The sequence below is a fragment of the Eretmochelys imbricata genome, chromosome 2, assembly GCF_965152235.1.
Source record: "Eretmochelys imbricata isolate rEreImb1 chromosome 2, rEreImb1.hap1, whole genome shotgun sequence".
NCBI lineage: Eukaryota > Metazoa > Chordata > Testudines > Cheloniidae > Eretmochelys > Eretmochelys imbricata.
This window is the reverse complement of record NC_135573.1, coordinates 249,475,502-249,491,469: the sequence shown is the minus strand read 5'-3', so window position 1 is coordinate 249,491,469 and position 15,968 is coordinate 249,475,502. Positions and strand designations below refer to the sequence as shown.

At 41.1% G+C, this 15,968-nt stretch overlaps 1 protein-coding gene across 1 annotated transcript in view; it reads right to left on the bottom strand.

Moving 5' to 3' along the window:
* Positions 1-13,615: 13,615 nt before the first annotated feature.
* The window catches only part of PTPRN2 (protein tyrosine phosphatase receptor type N2), a 1,032,194-nt gene continuing 1,029,841 nt past the window's right edge, over positions 13,616-15,968 (bottom strand). Inside the window, exon 23 of the mRNA XM_077809485.1 lies at positions 13,616-13,745. Coding sequence (XP_077665611.1) covers positions 13,674-13,745 — 72 coding nt within the window. The 3' untranslated portion in view covers positions 13,616-13,673. The remainder of the gene's footprint in view (positions 13,746-15,968) is intronic.

The following is a 15,968-nucleotide window of genomic DNA, read 5'->3' as shown; positions in this document are numbered from 1 at the left end:
AACCCCACCAATTCCTCAGTGAGCAGAGCTAATGACGCAGGTAGTGAAGGCGTGGAAATCTCCCACACTGCAATGCCAAGGAGTCACAGATGTACAATTGTGAGTAAGTGAACATGGCTTGGTAGGCGTATTACCATGATTTTCCATCCATAATATACATCTCAAGGTACACTTGCCCGTCTGTTGTATATGTAGCTGTGTTCTTTGGGGCTTTTTTTACTCACCACTTTAGAGCTTTTTAAGACAGATAAACATCTGGAGTTAAGGCCTCAGATACACTGGCAAAATGCATCATGCTAGAAAAGAAGTTAACTCACAGGCTTTAACTAACCTCTGTCAAACAAGAGTCGCAAGGACTGTCATGGTAGTTAAAGTTCTCTCACACAATGCTTTTTCCTACATAGACAAGGCCAAAATGACCATATAAGATAAAAATTAACAAGGGGTCTGAAATGGCAGTCCATTCTCTTTTAAGTAATGAGAGGTGTTTTGATAATGTGGACCCATATACATTAAATTAGCTAAATAAGGAAGGAAGATTAGATTAGCAATAGGAAGGACAGACAAACTGGAAAGGCACAGGGAATAGAAGTTACAGGTATTTCTAACCAAACAGTGAAAAGATGAAGTCATCTCTCTGCCACTGCCTTTACTATTTCATGTTTCTGGAGCGAACAAAAGGGAGCCGTATGCCATGTCACTTTCCTCTGCTGGCCTTTCAGAAGGAAATCTGGCTGTATAAAAAAAAAAAAAAACACCCACCAAAAAGCTTTCTGTTTGTACTTTAATAATGAACCATTCCCCTGTATCAGATTACCAGGCCTGTCATGATTCACCCACAAGCCCTTAATTTGGCTAATGAATTTATACCCCACTCTCTAGGGGCAGGAGAGCTTGTCGTTCAGAGAATGATGCCATTATAGGCATCTCTCCTGCAGAGGCAAGGAGAGGACAGACATTCCTACGTCATATTATTTGTGCCAGCTTCACATCCTTGCTGGGCCTGCGACCTTAGCAGTGCAGAGAGATGCTCATCCTTAGCGTTGCTCCCCAGTCCACATAACAGGCAGGGCTTCTGCTCCCCTAGTTTAATTCATCTGAAGGCCGGAAGAGACCCCTACAACCATCTCGTCTGACCTCCGATCCCTCTTAGGTGGGATTCTGCCCCCATGCCCCAAAATATCATGGAGAGCACATAAATGATAAAGGACCATGAGTGAAATCCTGATCCTAGTGAGGTCAACAGGAATTCAGCCACTGACTTTAATGGGGCTAGGATTTCACCTCATAACTCTCTGATGCAAGCAGAATATTTTGGGCTAAGATTCCCAGGGTCACAGCCTGTTCTTGGGTAAAATCCCATGTGATTTTAATGAACACAAGTGGCCATGACTTTATTTTTACTTGTCCAGCAACACGGAGCTATTTAACTCCAGGCCGGGGCAGCTGTTCAGTACTGACTCAGAACAAAAAGCCAGCTACTGAGCACCACCACTTCCTGCAGCATTGGGGTTTCCTTGGGAGTTGCTTATCTGAATTCTGGGAAGGCCGGAGGGTGCTGTGTTTATGAGACATGACACAGTACCAATCTTGAGGATGCGTTCAAACTCTGTTTCATGACACAAGCTATAACCCGCTTAGTTAGAAAGCCAGGTCATTACTGCGTTGTGAATATATTCTCTTGCTGAACATGGTTTTTTAAAAACAGGTTTTTTTAAAAAAAATCTATAATTTGTAAAACAGCCAAAAGCTTCATCTACATTTTACACTCTCCACCCCCAAACGTTTTATTTCTGTAGTCAAGTGCTGCAGTCCCCTCAGATCTCACTGCTTCCCCAGGAGTCGCTGCAGGCAACATAAAAAGCACTAGCAAAATCAGTACAAACTAAAATTTCATGCAGACAATGATTTGTTTATACTGCTCTGTATACTATACACTGAAATGTAAGTACAATATATTCCAATTGATTTATTTTATAATTATATGGTAAAACAGAGAAAGTAAGCCATTTTCAGTAATAGTGTGCTGTGACACTTTTGTATTTTTATGTCTGATTTTGTAAGCAAGTAGTTTTAAAGTGAGGTGAAACTTCGGTTATGCAAGAAAAATCAGACTCCTGAAAGGGGTACAGAAGTCTGGGAAGATTGAAAGTCACTGAGCTAAATACCTCCAAGCTTCTGCAAGAACCGGGGGTGGTGTTTCCTCCTATCCATTACTGACTCAGTTCTAGACCTGCACTTGGGGCACCAGGTGTAAAGTTCCGGGTGTGTATTTTCCCGCTCAGGGGGATGTATACATGTTAGCTTTGATGGAGCTAGTGCACTAAAAATAGAAGCATAACCACAGCTGCAAGGGTGGCAGGAGGGTTAGCCATCTGAGTCCAGTGGCTCCTGAGAGCCCAGGGATGTACTCTGGCAGCTAGCTTGCCCTGCCACCATGGCTGCACTTCTACTGGTTAGTGTGTTCACTCAATCAAAGTTAGTACGCGTTCGTGTACCCACACTAGAAATTACACCTTCAGCATGAGCATAGTTGTGGCCTCAGACCTTTCCCCAGATGTGGTCTCTAAAGAGTTCTTTGTAAGAGAAGCTAGTTCAGCTCATTCAGCTACATTCTGCCTAGCCAACTCCTTCCCTAGCGTTTCGGTCGGATCCAGTATTGCGCACTTCCAGTCCCAAATGGTTGTGTAGTGTTGCTGATTAAACAGCTGTTGCATTCCACATACATTGGTGCTCGCTATGGGTCCTATATATCTTACCTACTTTAAATTAACATTAGAGAAGTGCTTTGAGATCCTTGGATGGATGGTTTATTATAAATGCTATGTTTCCTTACTCTTTTCATTTTAACTTACTACATGCTGGTTATTGGTTTTCCCCAACATTATATTCACTAGTAGCAACAGCAGCACTGGGAGGAAAATATTGGTAGGATTATAAGTCATTCTACCTCTCCAAAGGTTTCCTTTCTCGGTTTATTCTTACTATAAATTAATTTTCATCATGGCAACAAACTCGTGAATAGTGACACAAAACGCAGCCTCTAGAAAGTTATTATAGAGCTTTTAACAATCCTTTGCCACTACGATGCTGCATGTTACCTTCCATCTCCTGGAACTTCTAACCTTCAGGAGTTCTTCAAATACTCCAGCTACCGCATCACACAAACAATTTTTATTAAGAGCCTCTCACTAGATTTCCGCTTCCTCCCCCACAACCTCAACATACACCCCAAAGGAAAGTCAAACAGCTTTGCTAATTAAATTGCTTTTCCTTGACCGAAAAACGTTATTATTAAATGGGCTTTAACAGCCAGCAAAAGTAAAAATCACTATGGAATTTTGATTTTCAAGCCAAATTTAATGGTTAGTTCATTGACTTAAATGCTTAGATTAGAAATGGGTGTAGCACACACAGGAGCACCTTCCCTCAAGCTAGACCTTTAAAATGCAGCTTCCTCAATGCAGCACACAGGTGAGATATAGTTTGCTTATATTCACATCTGCAGAGTTGTGTCTGGGGACAAGGGAGGGATGGGCACCAATGCGACCACAGCTGCTTTGTGTGTCTAGTTGGGCATATGCTTCCTCATCTAAACGCAGCATGATTTTTCTTTTGTCCTGCAGCTGCTGGTGTGTGCTGGCGAGAGGTATATGGCTGAGCTCTGTGGACTGAATTTCCTCTGCTATCTTGCTTGATGCCAAGAGGACAAAAACGATTGACCAGCACTCCCATTTACTGAGTTGGATAAGCGTATGGGGAGGACAGTTAATCTCAGAACAGATACTTAGATGGGCTGTCAAGTCATTGACTAAACGCGGGGAAGTGGATCTGCTTGTTCGGTGGGTGCGGTAGGAACTTGAACAGGGAAAGAGATGTTAGCATGGTATCATGGCAGCATCCAGCAGAGAGACACATATACACGCAGCTTCCAAAAAGCGATCACATACTGCACACAACCTGTTGCGCAAGCTGAGGTGGGGTTGACCATCTCCTCTCTCTCCTGCACTCCTGTGAGCTCAGACAACAGTGCGATGTATGGTGCATAACATCAGTGGGTTTGTCCATGTATCCCACGTGGCAGACTTCCTGGCTTTCTCATGCAGGAATTCTTCACAGTGCCTGGATGGGGCCATGTCAAGTTTCACAAGGCAGTGTTTTGGGGAAAGGTGGCTTTGGGGGATTTTCCCTGGTTCGCTGCAAATCAGTCAGGTTGGAAACTTACAGAAAAGCAAATTGGGGAGGCATGGAATTGGGCAAGGGTGCAAATTTACCCAAAACTTAATGGCAAAAATATTCACAAAAATGTGTCACCGCTTGTGTCAGCTGAGCAGAGCAATAATGTTTCAGAACAGGATGTGCATGGACAGTGACAGGAAAATGCCAGTCAGCACTGAAGGCTCCTTTTCCCCACTTCTCTATACCAGCACATGTTAAATACAGGCCACTGTCCCTATGTGCTGCAGAACACCCATGCTGGCCCTCCAGCTGTCATGTTAACTGCAGCCATATCTTTGTGAGAGGTGACTGCTCTTGTGCTTTATATCCTGCTTTGACGATTCACTTTGTTGCAGGACTGGGGCTTGTGTTCAGAGACCAGGCCTATGGGACATGTATCATCAGTATTCCTGCCACAGGCACATCACTTTGGCAGCATCCCAAGGTGTTCTTGGATCCTAAGGGTTAAGGTATTGGGAAGTTATGCAGACACAGTGAGAGAAAGGGAAGCAAGGGTCTGACACAGCAAGGGTTCCAAGTTGTTTTCTCCATGTCTAAACCATTGTAAACCTAGTGTCAGCACAACACACGATGCAGGGAGGACTCGGGAACACAGGGATGACAGACTAGGCACACATCCTTCTGACAGAAGTGAAAATGGGCTCTTGGTCACCTAAGAACACAGTATGGAGAAAAAACAATGAGGAGTCCTTATCGCACCTAAGAGACTAACAAATTTATTTGGGCATAAGCTATCGAGGGCTAGAACCCACTTCATTCTAGCCCATGAAAGCTTATGCCCAATAAATTTGTTAGTCTCTAAGGTGCCACAAGGATTCCTTGTTGTTTTGGCTGCTATAGACTAACAGGGCTGCCACTCTGAAACAGTATGGAGAGGTTAATCTCGCTGGGAGACTTGCAATGAAAGCGTGAGAGAGACAGGAATGTGCCATCATTCACATCACATGAATGCTGTTATCCCCAAACTTGGTACCTGAGCATTCAAGGGAATCAAGGTCAGATCACTGTCTGCTTTCATGAATGTGAGATCTTATTTTTAAAAAGCCATGGGATCCACATATTGCAAAAAATAGAGCTGGTGCCAACAAGATAGGGAATCAGCAATGAGAAGGGCTTATCCTGCATGGTACATCCTGGTAGTCCAAACTAAGCAGCTTATCTTACTGGTCGATCCTCTTCAGGACTTGGTTCCAGACACATGCTGCCATGAATAAGTGTACCAAACAGGTCACCTATGTTAATTTTTGCAGCCTCCAAGAAGCAACACTACAACTCCAGAATTTTCCTTCAAGGATGAATTTATATTTCTGCTCCTTTAAACAAAATACAGACATAAGCAAAAAGCAAAGGAACCCTCTGCAAAAGGCTTATTTCCTTCCAGCCACAGGCAAGAACAATGGTTTCATTTTTGGAATCTGTGATGTCTTTATCAGGATCCAGTAGCTGTGGATCCAGTTTGGTCACCGCCCTTCAAACTGGTCAATGGCAGCCATAGCTACTGATTTAATAGTGACTAGGCTGGAGCACTCTTGCTCATCCACATGCAAGATTTTAATTTACGATGTTGTGTTGGGACAAACTTTGTAACTTGGAAAACAGAGAAATGTGTTGGAAAAAGCAGTGGTTTTCCTACCTAAAGGAAATGGATGCTGCATTTAGAGACGAGGGCCTGAGGACAATGTTATTCTGTAGTTTTACATAAAGTCAAAAAGCTAAAGGCCTTGCTTTTGGCCACTTTTCCTCAGGCTAGAAAGCCACAGCACCTCCTCTCCCAGGCTGCACAGCCACAGGTTGTCACATGCACAGTGCAGGTAACTGTTGCCCAACATCAATCCAAGTCTCCAGGCATGCCTTTTCTCCTGTCACCATGGTACCTCCTGCACTTGTAGCTTCAGCTGCAAAGGATCTTACTCATTTTCTTCCATGAAATAGAGAGCGAGGGCTACTAAAACTGCAAGACACGTGGCATATAGCCTCTCCTGAGCATGCTGCACAAGGCCAACAAACCTAAATCTCTTCCCCAGATCAGCTTCTCTCTGGCAAGGAGTTAGCACAAGACCACTGTATAATGGCAGTAATGACAGTGGTAGGGGTGAAAATGTGCCCCACCTTGGAAATCCATTGTGCCTATTGGGCTTGCCCAGCTGAGATGTATGTAAAAACAGCTATCTGGACAGAGAAGCTAGAATATCAAAGGTCACTGATGTGCCTCCCCCTTACCATAGTATCTGAGCACTTCACAATCTTCAATGCAGTTATTCTCAACATCTCTGTGAGGTAGGGAGGTGCTATTGGCCCCATTTCACAGATGGGGACTGAGGCACAAAGAGACTGACTTGCCCAAGGTCACACAAGAAATCTGAGGCAGAGCAGGGAATTGAAACCATTTGTCAGCCTAATGCCCTAGAGCATCCTTCCTCTCAATTATATCCCCGTCTCCTGAATTGCTAGTTTTATCTGCCTGTGAGGAGGATTCAGATGTTGCTGTCACAATGGATGCTTACGCAATGGACCAAATTCATCTTTGGTGTAACTGCACTGAAGCCAAAAGATTCACACTGGGGATGAATTTGGCCCAAGCATGAGATGTCCCAGTCCCACTGATGGACTGAGCATAAACATTACACCTTTCCCGGGGTCAACAATTGGCAGATTGGTTCCGCCTGCAGCACAAATGCGCCATGGCTCAGCAGCCCTCACCTGAAGTAAGTTTTAAAAATAAAGCCAGGGTTTTGTATTCGACTACAAAGCTCCCTTGTATACACAGGACACTTCTGAGGCCGTGACTGAAAGCACTGCTACAAACCCGTGATCATCTGAATCAAAAAGGGGGCACGTTTATTATCGTCTGGATAGTACAATTAGAACACACAATGCTGTGATAGTGGCCATAGTCTAACAATGGAAAACATCAGCAATGTGGTACGACAACAGAGCAGCTACATTATGCCAGTCTGATTAGTACCTCTGTGCTAGGGATGTTTTACATTACTGCTGCAATTCACACTTCATAAACACTGTTTATAGAGCCCCATCCCAAGTTCTTCTTCAATCCCCACCATAACCAGTTACACAATTCTCAAAATAGTTTATGCGTCAGATCTATGGATGTAAAGAAAAGCAATGCTGATTTACACCATCTGGCCCATGTCAAAATGTGTGTAACATGAAACCAGTGCAAACATTTCACAGCAAATGAAGCTGTATACGTGTAAGCTTCTTGCTTACCTCGGAGGTGTAGAATGCTCCGGTAGTCAGACAGTTAAATGCACTTCTGTTTTTGTCCTCCAGCTGATGTCACCAAAGGCTTTAGAAAACTATATCGCAGATGAAAGAGCTGCTAAATTACACCACAAGGAAAATAGCTATAATGGTGCATGTATGTTGTTTCCAAGATGAAAGTCACCTTCCTACACTGAAAAAACTGCAGATATTAAAACACACAACTACATAAACAAGGGGAGAGAATGTAAAACAAGACCCTTCTGATGAGGAACAATAGCCTTCCAACTTTCTGCACATTAACATTTTTATGGTTATTTTAGGGGACAAACCAAAGTATTTTGATTCTTCTTCCTCAAAGGACAACCAAATACAACACACAATTTAGGGACATGAAAATTGCCATCCCGAGTCAGACCCATGCTCCATCTAGTCCCATATCCTGTTTCTGATTATGGCCAGTACCAGAGGTTTCAGGGGAATTTACAAGACTCCTCATAATGGACAATTATGGAAAAGCTTGCCTATGGGGAAGTTATTTTCTGTCCCAGGCATTTACTGGTTATCTTGGCGGTCTAGACTATTCTGTGTCAATCCTACCTGATGTAACAGTGGATGTTCTCATTACCCAAATAAATAATTTTTGAATCCTGCTAATCTCTTGCAATCAATGACATCTTGTGGCTACGAATTCCACAAGTTCATCGTGTGTTGTGTAAAAAGGCATTTACTTGTAGCAGCTTTAAATTTGTTGCCTTTCAGTCTCCTTGCATTTCTCTGCTCCTGTATAGAAGTGCCTAGTCTACCTTTTTCTGTAGCATTCATTGTTTCGTATACACCTATTGTATGACTCCGTATTTGTCTCGTCTCTACAGAAAACAGTCCTAATCTTTTTTCTCTCTCCTCACATGAGATGTCTTTCCATGCTGCTGATCAGTTTCCTTCCCTGTCTCTGGATTCTTTCCTGAGCCAAATAAATTCTCTGCCTTAATCCGAGCAGCCTCCACCCAGCTCAAGATGGAGAATCTTCTGCTGGAACGGGCTGTCTTTACAAGCCATACATTCACATTAAAGTTGAGGGCGGCCCTACTACATTTTGGGTAACTTAGATGCAGCCCTATGGGCTCCTATCAAGATAACACTTCAGATCTCAGTTGGCAAAGTGCAAATGTCCCAGATATACAGAATGCTGCTCAAAAAAACCAGTAACTTACACATAAGTACAAAAAGGCACCAGACTATATTGCCGTGTTCACAGTACTTCACAGACAATGCCACTTTATTCAGAAGTGAGATTTTTACAGAGGTAGAACAAAATACTTTGTATAATCTTTTTGTTTGTCTTTATTATATACATATAAAGAATCTATTATACTCCAATGAGCACGAATGAGCACGAGAGAGAAACTTCTGAAGATAAAACAATGTGTGCCGTCAAATACAGTACAATGAGCATGCACAAGAACATCTTCAAATAAGATCTTGCTGGTGTAATTTTATTTTATTTTTAAAGTGGGTAAATGAAGACTAGTGGAAAAAGTGTCATGCTTCAACTGGATTCAGTATGTAAGTATGCCAGAGTTTTGTAAATTTTTGTTGGTTTATTGTAAAAATAAACAAACAGTATTTTTTCTTTACATCATGGTGGGGAAATTTTTTTCAAAGGTCCAAGGTAGTCATAACAGAAAAATATAACAATCAAATCTATAAAATGTACTCCCATTTAAAAAGAAAAATCATAGAAACTGTACAATTTTAAAAAGTGAATTATCACAACTGCTTCATAAGAGTTTCTTAAATAAATAGGCAGAAAAAAGTTAAAGGACAGCCACTGTTCTGTAATAGAGCTAATCAAATATTAATTTTCTTTTCTAATAAACAGCTTTTTAAATTAATGTCTACTCCAGTAATTATAAAGTGGGTTGGGTTTTTTATTATTAATGTTCTACTTGATTAATAAAGCACAAACCCACAAATTACAGGTATATTGCTGTCATTGCCTCATGGGATGTGATGGGGTTGTTTTATGCATGCATTTGAGATAGAGGTATAATCAGATTTTTTTTAAAAAGTATTTTAATAACCACTGGGTGGAAAAAGCTGTTCTCCTTGCTGTTGGACTACATTTGCATATTGTAGTCTCTGCTAAAATTCGTTCTGACCCCAATCCAACACCAAGAACACCCACTGGATTTCAGTGGTCCTGGACCAGGCCCTTGGGGTGAGATTCAGGACTGCTGGATAAAGCTCATGGGTGAAATTCTGACCCCAGTAAAGGCAATGGCAAAACTCCTATTGACTTCAGTAGTGCCAGGATTCCACCCTGAGTACTTGGGCTTTAGGCAATTGGGTACATGGGGACTGGTGGGGATGAAATCTCCCACATAAAACCTGGGGGGTGGCAGGGGGAAGAGGGGAGCACCGTGCTGCTACTTCATTGCTGTCTCCCCAGGATACAGACAGGAGTAGCAGCTACATCCCTTCTGCACTCTTTATGCAAGTGTTTCCAGCCATTGGAGCTACATACTCATGGATCTAGTGGCCTCTCTTTCAGCCCTCACTTCCCCCATGTCTGCATATTCAGAGCTGGCATGGAGTCCCCGCTGTGGCACACTTGGAAAACTTGGGCTCTTTACCCAGACGGCAGCCCTCTCAAAGCGATGAATAGGTAGTGCTCTCTCAGCACTGGGGTTAATTTAATCCTTTCTTCACTTTTCCAATTACACTTTAGGTCCACAGCAATTAAAGATGCAAACACACAAACAGCATCTGTAGATTTGGTTTTTATCAATGAGATTAGCTAAGCCACTATTTAATGCACACAATGTATTCCAGTCCTCCTAAGAGTCAGGTGCCAGCCCAAGTTTCAATATTGGACATCAGTTTGACAACGATCAAGCTACTTCACAAAGTACTGCAAAAAGGAAGGGTTGTGATGTCTAATATCTTATTTGGCTTGAGACAGATACTTTGCTGAAACAGAATCAGGAAGAGCCCTTTCTCATGTGGATTCAAAATGCACATGCAAGACCGAGGCTACTAACTGGGCTGTTGAATGGTGACAGCAGCCAAGCGAAGGGCAGGTATGTAGGCACAAAACCCACTGCAAAATCATTTAGATAAAGTTAACTGCTACAAAAGGGATAAACTTCATCTGAAAACCAAATTCTTCTTTACATTCTGACATGCCAGGATGCATTGGGTAATATTTTCATGGCTCTGTATCTCACCTGAAGATGAAATGACATGACACCACAATTTAACCCGATGGGATATAAAAGTGAATTTTGCTGATAGGCCCTATATTTATTATTACTGTGGGAAATAGGATTCTTTCATCCAAACTTTTATGAAGATTAGTGGCCAACACTACCTACACAAGCAAGATCCCTGGGTTTGCTTATTTACAGTGAATACTGCAAGTCTGGCACCGCTCTGAAGAAGAAAGCCAGAAAATCTCTTGGCCTTGTAATGCTGTGCAATAGTCTTTAGATTACTGGAAGGCGCTTCCTGCTTCCAAGGTAATAATCACTTTCTGACCTTATGGAGAAATACTATAGTATTTAGTCAGGATGAAACCTATTGAGTTTTAAATGGGATTCTATAGAAAGTACTCTGAAAACCTATAGAATTTAATGGAAAAGATGATCCTCTTCTGTACTTTGAACCGTTCTATAGAATTTAATAGATAATTATATTCCTGCTGTAGCTGTTTCTGAATTGATTGGAATAACCCTTACGTTATTAACCTGATACATTTCATGATTAAATATTTGCAGAAGAATTAGGTTGGAAGAGATTTTTGAACTTCAAACAGAAATTGTAACAGTTTGGAAAAGCATCAAGAAGTGCTTTACAAACCCAGAGGAACTGACGATTGCCACTGTCACTCAGGTTTGCAGTGGGTATGGGGAGAGTGAGCTCGGAAAATATTAATGAATCACAGTGCAAGGATCTTCCCTCTTAAAAACTACCACCCCTTGGGTTGTCAGTCAGTAACAACACAGCATCCCTGCAGCGAGACCATTCCATTTGGCAACACGAGACGGGGGCTAGGAAATGCCAAGTTTGAATTTTGGTAGGTTGGTTTGGATGTAGCTACCTACATTTTCAGAAATCCGTGTCACACTGTCTCCACAATAAATCTAATTCAAACACTGGCAGATATTGTTCAAACTGATTTACTCTGCCCTGATCTGCAATTTTGTGTTAGCTAAAGTAATAAAGGAGTCCTGTTAAACCTAAATTATCAAATGAAAAAGGCAATTTTCTCATTCATACCCCATTAGTTTGTTTAGTTATTGCTAGGAAAGCTCTAAAATACTTACGCCATAAAATAAACATGTGGCTTAATATACAGTATGTGTACTTAAGAGGACGATGGCATCTGCAGTAACTGCTCTATGCTGCCAGGGTAATGGGATGCACAAATTAAGCAGTAGCAGCGCACACTGAGAAGAGTGTACAAAAACATACATAGAAAAGTAACACGTCTGGCGCTTTTTGAAATAACTCTTTAATCACCAAAAAGAAGAAATCACCAACATCCATACCTACAACACAAAATTGCAACATGTTATTTAATTCCAACAGGTGCCTGTCACCTCTCTTTTAGCAAAACTGCAATGCTATTTTTTAAACAATTCATTGAATAGAGATTTACAAAAGACCCCAAAATTAAAACCATTGATATATTTTGCAATTCTGAAATCAAACTCTTAACCTGGCACAATTATAAGCATACAACACTTTCAAGTAATTTTGAAAAAATATAAACTTGGAAACTACAACCACGTTAGGTAACATTTTCAAAAGCATCTACAGGGCGTAAGTCCCATTTTCAAGAAGGAATTACTCTTAGGAGCCTAAGTCACTTCACTTTTGAAAATGTTACCCATAGTCCCTCATTCGAATAAATCAAAGTGTTTCTATCAGCAGTTTTAATTTCCCCCCAAAAATAAAACAATGAAAAATGTGGGTGTGTTTAAACAAAGTTACATCACTGGATCATTTACAGACATACTTTCGCATCACTTTGCAACAGTAGGTGTAAGAATTTAGAGCACAAGAAGCTTAGAAATTCTACCTACATTTCTTCATCCCATAATAATGAATTAAAATGATATGTATCATTTAGAATGGGGAAAGAACAGAAATATTGCAGAGAGCTGCAACCAATGTCTGGATGGAGACAAATTCATACAATGTCGATTGAAAACTTTTGTTTCAGCCAGGAATGCCTGGAATGCATTTGCTGAAATATCCTTTCTGGTCTAAAAAGAATGGTAACAACACTGTTTGGGGGTGGGGGTGGTGGTGGGGAAATAATGCCAAAATATAAAGAAGCTCCCATTCTCCCCAGTAATCCTATAAAATAAAAAATCTGCTTTCATAACAGCTCAGGCCATTCATCCAGCTGCTATCTGGGGCCTACAACTCACTTCTTGAGGTTAGACTATCCCACTTCTTTTCTACCAGGCCAGTGGTACATAAGTAGTGTTGTTGTGCTCTTTATACATTGGGTTCCCATTAATGTGACCGACTTGTTCTCTGCAGTTGTGACAACTGTGCAGGCCTATTTACTTATAGCTCAGATTTTCTCCCATTCATTGCACAAAGCTGAAAAGTAAACAACAGTTAAGAAAACATTCGCTTGCCAAAGCCCAGCATGAAAAGGCGCAGCCTCCTTATGCAAGAGGCCAGACCTGTGTTTACTAACACACACAGCATTGTTTCATGATCTTGCTTGGTATTGTGTAAGAACAATCCTGGTCCTTTTCAGGCCCCCTGCTCTTCTTATTCAGCCTCTGAGAAGTTATAAAATATAACAGAACACTGTGTTTTCTGAGATTATATTGACTGCACTAATTACCCACAATACTGTATATTTGCTATTAAGAACATGAACGTGTGCTTTCAAAATGTGAAATTCAGGGCTCTGAGGGTGTGAAAGGAATTAGATGGATTGTTCTGTCACTTAGTCCGAGGCTTCAAGATATCTTTTTTTAAATTTTAAGAAACAGAAGCAGAATACACATTTTAACTGTTGAACTTTTACTGGCTATAGAAGTTTGTAAGGACCCTATTACTATGTGGATACAATAGAAGATACACAGTTAAGGTCAGGTCACGGTTTCCAAAAACATTCACAGGGACTGAGAATAAGGAAATGAGCGATGGATCCTCAGGGAACCTCAAGGAGATGGAACCGCTCATTGTGGAAGTGACTTGAGTATTGCATTCACTTCCTCTGCAACCGCTGTCAATGCAAACTCAAACTGCTCCTGTAGAGAGAACAAATACACAGTCTGAATAATAAAACAAAGCATTCCAGGAAGGAAGCCTGGTGCACTATTCATTTGTGAAGCATCCTCAAAATATTATTAAAAATATGAATATGCAAGATAAACTGCACTTTTCAATGGAAAGGAACAAAATGTTCTGAGATTACTGGTGCAATATACAACATTTGACAGGATCTTACAACTCACAGTCATCTTAACAGAGAAAAATGCAGATAGCAGAAACCAAGAAGCACTTGTTATTACAGCTGGATATTAGCATACAATGACATACAACTGCATGGTCAGAAAGGTTTGTGAGCAACTGATCACTATCCACTTCCATCTGACAGATGAAACTGGTTAAATATCCATGACTGACGTGTGGGAATGGGTGGGGCACTGGAGACAGGGCTCCTTCACTTCCTTAACCCAGCATTTCCAGACGATAGCAACTACAGTAAATCTTTCCTTACATTATGCATACTGTAAGAAAACAAGGACTGTAACATTTTGATTTTTCAGCACACAGTGCCTGGAACAAATTACCAAGCATTCTTCAATCACTACCTGTCATTTAAAAACATGGGAGTATCTGTCTGAAAGGAGCTTTTCTTTGTTACTGATTTTACAGTAAACACAACTGCCAAAATTACTAAAATCAGTTCTGTACTGGATTATTTTTGTAGATTTGCCTTCCAAATACTGATGTGACCTGGTCTTGAGAGATTAGATGAAATCACAACCAAAAGTGGGAAGGCTGCAGGCATATACACCTGCCTTACAAAAAGCACACACCTAGCACATTCTAGTCTCAGATAAGGACAGAGAAGTTTCACTTCCTCAAGATTAGTGGGTGTGAAGACACTGGGATACAGTAAGACAGTTTATGAGAGAGAGAGAAATTTTAGTATCTATTTTCTAAGCAAACTATTTTGCTGAGAAATTTAGTTTACTAAAATGTTGGAATCTGCGTCTACTTTTTTTTTTTTACGTTAAAAATCTTTTTATATTTGACGGTCCAGTCTGTTCACACAAAAAGGAGTCACGAGTTGTGCGGAATGAATAGTGAATCTGCTCAAAGTATTCTAAAGTTTTATTTCACATTTTGCTTATGTTTCAAATAATCTAACGCACCCCAGAGTTTCAAACAGACACTGGAAAGGTTCAAGTAAATACAGTATTTCAAAAAGAAAAGGAGTACTTGTGGCACCTTAGAGACTAACCAATTTATTTGAGCACAATGAAGTGAACTGTAGCTCACGAAAGCTTATGCTCAAATAAACTGGTTAGTCTCTAAGGTACCACAAGTACTCCTTTTCTTTTTGCGAATACAGACTAACACGGCTGTTACTCTGAACCTACAATATTTCAGGTGACATTTCTTGTGGCTGCTCTCAGGATCACTCTTTGAAAGGGAGGACGAACTGGGAACAAAGGGGGAAGGCAGGAGGAGAACTGAAAGAATGTGCAGGCCAGCTGCACTCAGATACCACAGGAATGAGCATGGTTTAAGAACCTGCATAGAACAGAACAGAACTGAACTGGGCCAGAAAGCCAGGGTTGTTGGAGAAGGACTGTGACCATAGCTCAGATGTGTTCTGCACAATATGGATTGGAACCACCACTGCAAATATCTCCATTCGTTAGGGTAATATCTGTCTCCACAGGTGAGGGAAGTCCCAAATACAGGTATCCTCTAGCCCCCTGGTTTTGACTACATGACAAGTGCTGCACAGTGGGCTTGAAGTCCACAGACTATACGAGCCAATGCAGCAGAGGCTCATGGCCCCTGAAAATGGACAGCCCCCAAGGTGATTACTGAAGATTGGACTAAGGATATTGTGAAAGTAGAATGAATTATATTGAAATTATAATTCATTAAAGAAATGCTGCTTGAAGAGTTTGTTGAAATATAGTTGTCAGGAAGAGAAACATTAAGGAGTGTGAGACAATGGGTCCTCAAACTAATTAACTTAGAGCTCCTACTGAGCTAGGAGACTGGTAAACATTAGTATGCAAATAAGATATCTATGTATATTTGTCAGTTTCTGCTTCCTTTTGTCTCCTATGTTAAATTGGCTTTGGCTTATCTGTATAAATAAGTTAGCTTGAGCTTTTGCAGAAGGCTCACATATATCTGGGTGCATTGGCAAAGCGCTTTGCTAATAAACAAAGTGGTCTGACAAATTCAGTGAGTCGTGAATCTGACTTTGACAATATGCA